Below are 10,613 nucleotides of genomic sequence, written 5' to 3' on the forward strand. Positions count from 1 at the left end.
TCGGACCTTCTGCCGTGTTGCAGGTATAGCATTAATATCACTCATTAAGTCATAGGGCCGTATGCTTTCCCTCCCAATGGCAGAATCACTGGCAGAATATATTTTCTTCCAAAGTGTTTGTTTTCATTGTTGCCCTTTAAAAATAATGAATTCATTCTATTCCCTTGCAAGGAAAGTTACTCTAGACCGCTTTGAAATTGTATATCTTTTGTTGAGCACAGTCATGCAGTGGTTCCATAGCTTTGTGTGCTGGGGAACCCAACCTGGCCTCTCTTAAAACTCTTAACCAAGCTGCCTCAGACCTGATCCATATAACCGTCCAGCCGATTTGACCTTTATATTGTTTCCCTCAGCCAGGTAGAGGTCATGCCAGTTTCAGATGACCCTATCATGTGACCAGAGATCAAAGGTCAGCAGCTCCTAAACGCTCGGCTGTCAAGGTAGCCCATTCATCACTCTCATTATGTAACTGACAAGCCGACAAATGAAGCTGGGGATAAAATTGTTTTCTACCCTCCGCCTCCTGGGCTTACACCCCAGTGGTGGGCCAAGCAGTCTCACATATTAAGTGGTTCCATGGGCCTGCCAGAGTCCCTGAAGTAAGGGGAAGGAGTCCAGGAGGCCTGTTCTCTGCGTTGGACCCTGAGAAGTCACCAGTTGCCTGCTCAGGGGGCCAAGTTGCAGGTCTTCAGGAACCGATGCTCAGTCTAGTATCCTCTGAAATGGAGATGAATTTAATGTGAGTTCTCCATGGACCCAAAGAAACCCTTATGTCCCCCGACCACATATGACCTTCAGCATTTTGTGGTCCTTTGTGGCAGGTTAAGATGGTGTGTGTTTTCGCAGACTGGCATAGTCTGAAGAGTCACATGCAGAAATTCACATGGACAGGACCTTCCTCTGGGAAGTCTAGCTTGGGGCTAGGTGCCTTCGGAAAACTGTTCTTAACCAGAATCCAAAATGATTCTTTCAATATCTGTATTTTGGAATATTACAAAGAGCTGGAGATTAAGAATCAGACAATTTTGCCAAATCCCAACTCAGTCCTTTCTTGAGCTGTGAAATCTTGGACAGGTTTTAGTTAATCTTCTGTACCTCCACTCCTGTTTGAGGACATACATTTAATAAGAAGACTTATACAGTGTTTGGGCTTCCCTTGTGACTCAGCTAGTAAAGAAACCGCCTGCATTGCAGGAGACCTGGGTTCGATCCCTGGGTCGGGAAGATCCCTTGGAGAAGGGAAAGGCCACCCACTCCAGTATTCTGCCCTGGAGAATTCCATGGACTGTATAGTCCATGGGGTCACGAAGAGTCGGACACGACTGAGCAACTCTCACTTTCACTTTTCACAGTGCCTGACGCTTAGTGTGTATGACTGTGTGTGTGTGTTAGTCACTCAATCGTGTCTGACAGTATAATCACGTGGGTTGGGAGAAAACCCTAGGGGAGGCAGCATTGTACCGTAGAAGGGAAACACAAAATCCTCCTGGGCCCTGAAAGAAAGAACAGAGATGCCTTTAAGGCTTGTTAAATGGCTCAGTAAGCCATTCCATTGCCAAAAAGTATCCTTGATTTTTATACCAGCAAGAGGTCTTGGGACCTTGCCTTTTCATCTCTTACCTCTTGGAGGTACTATCTGAGCACCGTATCCCTCACCCCAGTGCTTCTCCTCTTTGGCGGAGCCTTTGCCACGGGTCACAGGGGCTCTTTCAGTGATCCAGAGTGGGACGAAGTCCTGGGTCCATACACCAGGTGGACCGGAAACCCTGGTCAAAGGCAATTTCTTCTTGACTCCCAAGTTGGAACTCTGACACCCTGCTATTTATGGTTACCGGGCTACCTAATATATTAATATTACATTTCAGAGAAATTATAGGTAATATTGGTGTTGAGGAGAAGAATTAGGAACTATAAGAACCACTGTTTACATAGAAAATGTTGAGTTCCAAACAAATGTGGAAAACAGCTGTAATATTTACAGCATCTGGGCTTTGCTTGGGTTATTCCCTTCCCCTCCCGATGAGAGAACAGTATAGGATCAGAGTTGTTGTTGTTTACTCACTAGGTCGTGTCTGACTCTGCACCACCCCATGGACTGTAGCCCGCCAGGCTCCTGTCCATGGGATTCTCCAGGCAAGAATACAGGAGTGGGTTGCCATTTCCTTCCCCAGGGGATCTTCCTGACCCAAGGATTGAACCCGCGTCTTCCACCTTGCAGGCGGATTCTTTGCCACTGAGCCACCAAAGAAGCCTACACATAAAGTACTGCTTTTCTTTAAACACTGGAATCACTCTGCCTGGTGAGATGTTTCTATTCTACTGGACCTGGGGAGACTAAGAGCAGAGAGCATTCAAAGTCTCATATTGGTCCGAGCTCCATCCAAAGCATAGACGCCATTGAAGAAACTGTTACTCCTTTACATTGTTATTTTCCACACTGTTCATGCTGGTCCTGGCAGTTGGGTTTTGCAGGTTAAATGTATTAATCGATTTGATGTGACACGTCAGGATTTTCTACTTGAGTGAAGCCTCTTAAACCTCGGTGCTGGTTGACACTGTTTGAGGGAATGAATATATTCTGATGTGGCTGATATCCTGAAAAAGGCTTCTGTTTGATGTGAATCAGAAGGACAGTCAACTCCTCAGCATGAATGAAAATTCCAGAAAAAAACTCTGACTTGGAGGAGAGTGCACTTTTTTTTAGTCCTTGGGTATTTTCTGATGAAGCTGTGGGTCTAAATTGTTTTAGTCTTTAGAAGTGTGATGTCTTTCACACTGGCTTTTTTTTTGTGTGTGTGTGCTTTCTTTTTAACGGCTACATTATATTTCATTGTCTGGATGCACATAGTTTATTCATTTTTTCCTCACACATTTTGAAGTATTACAGGCCTCCCAGCCAATGTTGCCTGAGCTGTGTTTTAAAAATAGAACTTGTATCTCGTTGGAAAGGGCTGTTATTGCTGTTTAGTCGCTAGGTCGTGTCCAACTCTTTTGCGACCCCATGGACTGTAGCCCGCTAGGCTCCTCTGTCCATGGGATTTGCCAGGCGAGAATACTGGAGTGGGTTGTCATTTCGTTCTCCAGGGGATCTTCCCAACGCAGGGATCAAACCTGTGTCTCCTTCTTGGCAGGCAGATTCTTTACCGCTGAGCCACCTGAGAAGTTGGAACAGACTATGGAGGTGTAATTCAACATTTGTGCAGTAGCCTACATATTTTAATGGGCTTTTATATACATTGTTTAATTTTTATCTTCACATAGTCCAGTGAAGCAGCAAAATATGGACCTCACATAGCAGTTGAGGAAACTAAGAGGTCAAGAAATTTTTCTCAGGATCACCCCAGGAATACAGTTGACCCTTGAATAGATTTGAACTAAGAAGGTCCCCTGATATGTGGATTTTTTAAAAAATAAATATACAGTCAGACCTCTGTATCGGTGGATGCATAACCCAAGGATACGGAGGGCCCGCTGAAAGCAATATGAGCATCCATGGATTTTGGTACCCAAGCAGGGGATTCTGGAATCAATTCCCCCAAAATACTGAGGGATGACTCTATGTACCTGGGGATGACTGTCTATACCCGGGGGTAACTGTATAATTAGAAGTAATTTAGACTCTTAAAAGATAAAGGTGTGGGACTTTTCTGGTGGCCCAGGGGTAAAGACTGCACACTCCCACCACAGGGGGCATGGGTTCGATCCTGCTTGGGGAACTAAGATCCCACATGCCACAGAGCATGGCCAAAAAAAAAGTCTGTCAAAAGATGAAGGTGTATCTTTTACATCTATGGACAGAAGATACTTACGCTATGAGAACCTCAAAGTCATTGGAATGAAAAGAAGAAAGTTTTATCAGCTCATTTGCTGTAATTATTGTTGTAGAAACATGACGAAAACATTTTGCTCCTTTCGCTCCCCTGAAATGGTTTGGAATCTCCTGAATATCTAAATTTGGTGAGAATAGCCAAGGAGTCAGGGGATAGGGCCCATTTTGGTCCAAATGGGAATCCATGAGAAAGATGGAACGTGGTAGAAAGGGCAGCCTACCAGATGTCCAAGGTCTGCCCATCCCCTGCTCTCCCACCTGCCATTGAATTAACCTTGGGTGAGGCAGCCCTCTTGTGAAACATGGTTCAAATACCAGCCTCTTCCTCTCTCAGATTATTGTGAAAACTGAGCACATCAGTGCTGCGTGTTAGGATTCTTCAGGATGCTCAAACAATATACAGAATGTACTTACTTTATCAGGAGTTACTCTCTTCTTTCACATTAAAGAATTCTCTTAGGAGTTTGTTTTCCTTGTCCCCTCAAGGCCTGTGCTTGGTAATATTTAATCCATCAAGTTCTAGTTTCTGGTACTTCTTCTTTTTTTTTTTTTTTTTTTTTTTTTTATGCTTGCTTTATCCCAGCCCATCTTTTAGCAGGAACCATTTCTCCTGAAATTTTTTTGTCATTTCATCAAGCATACTTAATGGAAATGTTACCTGTCCTTCTTTATTTGTCACAAAATTTAAGGACGAAGAGGAAGACCGTACATGTTTTCTTAAAATCAATGGCCAGCACATTACTGTAAAACCTATTGATTAAAAACACAAAGTATAATGTTAGTCATTTAGTCTGTGAAGTGATGCAATAAGGGAAGAAATTTATCCTCTGACTCTTGCATTAACCTTTTATTGACTGCTTGCATACCCATAATTAACACACACTTTAGCTAAAGTGGTTAATTTCAGCATGGCGACCAGTGCTCCCTAATGTAGCTGCCATCCTGATGATCCAGATGGAAGTGTAGCCCTGGGGGAAATCAGTGAGCAGTGGGGCCCTGCATGAGTTACACCTGTGGACGGAGACGAGGTGGGACCTCTGGACAGTCGGCTCACAGACCGGCCAGCATGACACCTTTCAGCTGCTTCCTGTTACGTCACTAGGTCATTCAGGGAGAACCCTTCCTCAGTAGCGGGAGTTTTGAGGGTGGCTTATAGAGTCCTGTGAATTGAAATAATGTGATTTTCGGAGGGAGCGAGATGAAGTATATGTCATTTTCCTCTGCTCCCCTGGCAATGCTCCATAAAAGGAGCAGGGTTTTCTAAGTGAAAGTGAAAGCTACCAAGACTTCCTGGTGGCTCAGATGGTTTGCAGGAGACCTGGGTCAGGAAGATCTGCTGGAGAAGGAAATGGCAACCCATTCCAGTATTCTTGCCTGAAAAAGCCCTTGGATGGAGGAGCCTGGTGGGCTACAGTCCACGGGGTTGCAAAGAGTTGGACACAACTGAGTGACATCACTTTCTTTCTTTTCTAAGTAGATCGAAGTTTATTTGTTAACCCAAAGCATTCAAAGGAGGGATTTTTTCCCTAAGGATGGGAGAAGAGAGTACAAGGTGGAAAGGGGAAACTCTAAGTTTCTTACTGTTTAGCTGAGTTTTTTGCTGTTTAGCTGAGTTTCTTACTACTTAGCTTCTCTCCTCTGTCTATAAGAGATGGAACCAAGTCCACTCAAACCACATGGCCAAGCATAGAGATGGGACAAATTCCCCATAGGAAAATTAGAGTCTTCTTTGTGGCAAAGATGGGAATAGACACAAGACAGCCAGTGTCCACCACTGTCAGGATTCCTAAATCATTGCTTAAGAGAACTCAGGGCCCCTTGATTTTGCAAGAACCACAGAGTTTGCATGCTGAGAAACCATCCAACTTCATTTCCTGGAAATGCCAAGTCAGTCTGAAACAACTGCCACTGAAGTAGTCCAACAACAGTGCCCATTAAGAATTCTGGGTCTCTAGGAGCAACCGCTAAGTCTTTTCTGAGTCTGAGTAGTTTAGCCTCTTACTGGAGAGTTGCAGCAGCTTGCATACATAAGCCTTGGCATCCTGGAATGTCACATTGTGCTAGGATTCAGCCTCAGGCTTCATCTGATTCAAGCCAGAAAGAGTCGCTCTGGCTCTCCAGTTTCCCCCACAAAGAGCCAATCCAGAGGCCACCCCACTCAGTTTGTTGAAGGGAGGGGACAGTCAGAGGAGGAACAGGCAGCCCCCTCGTTGGCATCTCCTGTCGTCACTGGAGACACCAGTTCACTACTGGTAGGAGAAATAACAATAGTGACGGTAGTATTTAGTATAATGTGCCAGGCGGTGTGCTAAGTACTTCACATGTGTTAATCCCTATAACTTTCACAACAAGCCCATACGTAAGGTACTATCATTGTCATCATCATTATTCTCATGTGACAAATGATAAACTGAGGTTTGGTGAGTTTAGGATACTCAAGATGTCAGGCCCCAGGGAAGCAGCAGTGCCCCATGTCCAGAGGATACCTTCACCACTGTGCTTCCCCATCTTAGGAAATTAGGATGGAAGAGAGACTGAATGCGTGGTTTGAGCAGGAGCTTCCCTGGTAACTCAGTTGGTAAAGAATCCGCCCGCAATGCTGGAGATCCTGGTTCAATTCCTAGGTTGGGAAGATCCCCTGGAGAAGGGATAGGCTACTGGCTCCAGTATTCTTGGGCTTCCCTGGTGGCTCAGACGGTAAAGAATCTACCTGAAATGGGGAGACATGGCTTCAATCTCTGGGTCGGGAAGATAGCCTGAAGGAGGGCATGGCAACCCACTCCAGTATTCTTGCCTGGAGAATCCCCGTGGACAGAGGAGGCTGGTGGGCCACAGTCCATGGGGTCACAGAGTCGAATGCAACTGAGCGACTAAGCATTGTACAGGAAGATATGCCTTCAAGTCATTCTCAAGCCTTTCTTTTTCAGTCCCACTGTCTGGCATGGTGTTGAAGCGGATGGTATGATTTGAGTCAGGGCTGACTGTCCTTTCTCGTAGGTGGATACATGACCTCAACAGCAAGCCCTCTGCGGAGCCCAGTCATGATCATTGACAAAGTGGCAAGGAGCACTGAGCATTAAAGGAAGAGTTTTGGTTTTGTTTTGCAGCTTGCAAACTCTTAGTGTGGCATGTGGAATCTAGTTCCCCGACCAAGGGTTGAACTTGGTCCCCTGCATGGAGAGCACAGAGTCTGAGCCACTGGGCCACCAGGGAAGTCCCTAAAGGAAGATTGTTAAAGTGCTCTTGAGGGGACTTCCCTGGTGGTCCAGTGGTTAAGACTCTGTACTCCCAGTGCAGAGGATGCAGGTTTGTTCTCTGGTCAGGGACCTAAGATCCCACGTGCCTCGGAGCAACTAAACCCTAAATTAATGAACTCTAAACTACTGGAACCCGTGGGCCACAACTAGAGGGTCCTTGCCCTGCAATGAAATATCCCACATGATTCAGTGAAGATCTTGAGTGCTGCAACCAAGACCCAACACAGCCAAATAAATGAATAAATGAATATATATATAAAAAAAATAAAGTGATCTTGAAAGATCTGAATTAAGGCCCTGAAGAGCCCCAGCAAGGGGTTCTGTCTCTAGTCCAGAGGGAGGCAGTGGGTATACCCAGCTCCTAGCCTTTCAGGGCCAGCATGAGAAGGAGGTAGTCCCCACGTCAGTCAGCCCTTCCATCAGAAGAACAATAGTAGAAAATCAGAGCAACTTCACCCAGAAGAAAACTGGATGGGCTTGTGGACTTGTGCAATATGGTGTCAGCAAACTTCTGCAGCAGGTGTTCATATTTCTAACACTTTCTCAAAATGAGGGGGCCAAACCCATTTGACAGGTGAAAAAGCATCTCTATTGACTTTGGACAAACCTTACACTAGCCGAGATGGATCAGCACTTATCATAGCCCTTTAATCTGCCAACCAGGATAACGTGTGCAGAGATCATTTCCCTGCCGTGAGATGGAAGTGCTCAATTTGGAATAACTCTCCCTCTCTGGTAAATTGAGCCTTACTCTCTGATTCCGAGGCCGAGAGACAGCGCAATTTAAAAAGCTTTGCAGAGTTCCTTTGTAATTAGTCGCAGCTTCCCTTGAATATTAATTTCCCCCCCATCCCTTTCATGTGATTTAGAGACTATATCTCTAGAACTGAAGTGAGCGGCAGCGTCTCAAACACCTATTATTATTAAGTAGTCTGTAGAACGCGCCTCTGTTCTTCAGTGCTATGTGGGCTTATCAGTGCAAACAGTTTAATATTTATGCTAAGAGGATTGTCAAAAGCAGCTTCTGTTGCTTTAATTCTTGTTTTAAATAAATAATGAGAACATTTAAACACATTACTCTTCTTGGGGCCCTGAGGTCAGCTAATCTTATTATTTATGAAGTGATGTGCTACATAATAGTACTTAGCGCATGTTAACAGACGCTATTATCAGGGCCCGATGCGGAGAGCCGAAGATATATTGGAATGTTATGTGTAATGTACGACGGATTGAGTGCACAGCATGCCGGTGGAGCAATTAACCACCCGAGAAAATAGGTGTAAAGTTGAAGCATGTTTTCCCATGGGGATCCCCTCACCATTAATAATTCCCCAGAGGAGAAGATGTCTTTTAGTTAGGACCCTTCTCGACCGTCAAGGCTTGGAAATAGGGTCGGGATGGTCCATTCTTTGATCTCTTCATAGTGATCACGGAAGGCACATGATGGATGGGGAGGGCCGCTTTTTGAATTGATTTAGAGGATAAGGCCGAGAAGGTGGGGGTGGCGTGGGAGAAGACCAGGCACCTCTCCCAGATGTACTCAAGAGTAATTCTTTTTGGGGGCACGCACTGTCCCTGCCATGTGCTCCAAGAGAATAGAGAAGTTGTTCGTTTCTTATTGCAATCTATGTTTTCTTCTCTTTGATCCTTATTTCTCGGATACATAAAGCCAGAGCCACCAAGTTTTCCCAGACCAATTTCCAGTAAGCTGGTCTCTTGGAGAGGTAGCTGCCTGCCAAGGTGTGACAATGTGGCTCCAACTTTTTTCCTCCAAGGCTATAATTTAGTTGCATATGATAATTAATTTCTCTACTATTGATGAATAATCCATTTAATAAAAACCGTGATTTAAGTGTTTTCCTTAGGGAGTCACTCTTGCTAGCCTCTTAATTTAATTTTGTGGAAGTTTTCCCCACCTATTCATCAGTGGAAATGATTATTAACCTCTATTTGCATATATCCTTATAAATCGGTCTCTCCTTGGAGTGCCTTTTTCCAAGCACAGCAAGCTGGGACACTTGTAAATCTCCAGGATCTCCGAAGTCAATCCCAGTCTGTAATATTGTTTAATCTATTCTTGGACGTTTTAATGCAGTAAATTCAATTTAATCTTACCCAGTAATCTAGTAATACATGGAAATCCCACAAACATTTAAATCTGATAATGGCTTAATCACACACTTTAAATAACAGTCGAGATAATGAAAAAATAATTCACCATTTTAAAGGCAGAGTAACTGAATTTCTCCCCATGATTGGCTTCTACAAAGCCTTGAGAGATAATACAAATCTGGGAATTGAAATAAAAAAGTTCCAGCCTCATCAAGAACAGTTCTTCCTTCTTGTAAACACACCTGCTTTCTGCCTCCCAAACTCGTCTCTCCTTCCTCCTCATCACCACCCATCCATCACAGCGGATTGCCAGGGTTGCCCCACGTTGCCTGAGCATGGGTCTTGTAGTCATTTCTTTCTGGGAATTAACTGCCTATTCTTACCTTTCCAGGTGCCAGTCTCGAATTGCTCGAACTTTGCCAGCTGATCAGAAGCCAGAATGCCGGCCCTATTGGGAAAAGGGTGATCCTTCGATGCCTCTGCCATTTGACCTCACAGAGATCGTTTCTGAACTCAGAGGTCTGCTTCTGGAAACCAGGCCCTAGAGACAGAGCACAGTTCTCAGATGGAGGAGGAAAGGCTACTTTCAATTCCTCTTCTCCAACCCTGTCATGGGCTTAGGCAAGGGCAGTATGGGGTAGACTTGGCCTTGACATTGTAGAAACTGTTGAGATGGTAGAGATTGGCCTTGGAGATTATTTCCAGTTGGGAACAAGCAGGGAGCGGAACCCATGAAGATTAAAATGTTTGAAAATGACACAGTGTTATAGTGATTTGGTATTAAATGAAAAATACAAAAAAAAAAAAAAAAAAAGTACTATCCCCCCCCCCCCAAAAAAAAACAAAACAAAACTATTCCCCACTTGGATTTTTAATGCAAGCCCTTCCACTCCTGAGGCCTGGGAAGCAACCAGGGTGAGCCCACCTTTGGTAGAACCTAACCTTTCCTCTTTCCCAAGCCTTTGCAAAGTCTCTACAGGGGATCTCTCAAGTCATGGAGGAGAAGACTGAATTTAGAGACGTTTAGCCCATTTTCTCACTATACCCTTCAGAGGCTCTGTGGTTCAGTATGGTAGCCACTAGGTAGATGGGGCTTCTACCATTTAAATTCCATTTTAATTGTAATTAAAAATTCAGTTCTTCAGTTGCACAAGCCACATTTCAAGTGCTTAATAGCCCAGGTGTGGCTAGAGACTATTGTATTGGACATAGAACGTTTTCATCATTGTAGAAAGCCCTCCTAGACGGTACTTCTGTCAAAAGTTTGAGAGCGGGAGAGTCTGTCTTCCAGTTCTCTGTAGCTGCTCTCCCCACTGGCAAAATAAATGAAGAGAGCACTGCCTCGTTGGAAAGTAGTCTCTTTCCCTTCTCTAAAACAGCCAAGGTTGTGAGCTCTGTACTCTGCACACAGGAAT

The 10,613-nt window shown here is 44.5% G+C and overlaps 1 protein-coding gene across 3 annotated transcripts in view; it reads left to right on the top strand.

Moving 5' to 3' along the window:
• The window catches only part of FTO (FTO alpha-ketoglutarate dependent dioxygenase), a 414,507-nt gene extending 404,552 nt beyond the window's left edge, over window positions 1-9,955 (top strand). For 2 of the 3 annotated variants that reach the window (XM_061138525.1, XM_061138526.1), the window contains one exon: window positions 9,590-9,955. In XM_061138525.1, coding sequence (XP_060994508.1) covers window positions 9,590-9,743 — 154 coding nt within the window. In that variant the 3' untranslated portion in view covers window positions 9,744-9,955. The remainder of the gene's footprint in view (window positions 1-9,589) is intronic. The other variant, XR_009692356.1, reaches the window with a different exon arrangement.
• Window positions 9,956-10,613: the final 658 nt, after the last annotated feature.

This window comes from Dama dama, chromosome 4, assembly GCF_033118175.1.
Source record: "Dama dama isolate Ldn47 chromosome 4, ASM3311817v1, whole genome shotgun sequence".
Taxonomy (NCBI): Eukaryota; Metazoa; Chordata; class Mammalia; order Artiodactyla; family Cervidae; genus Dama; species Dama dama.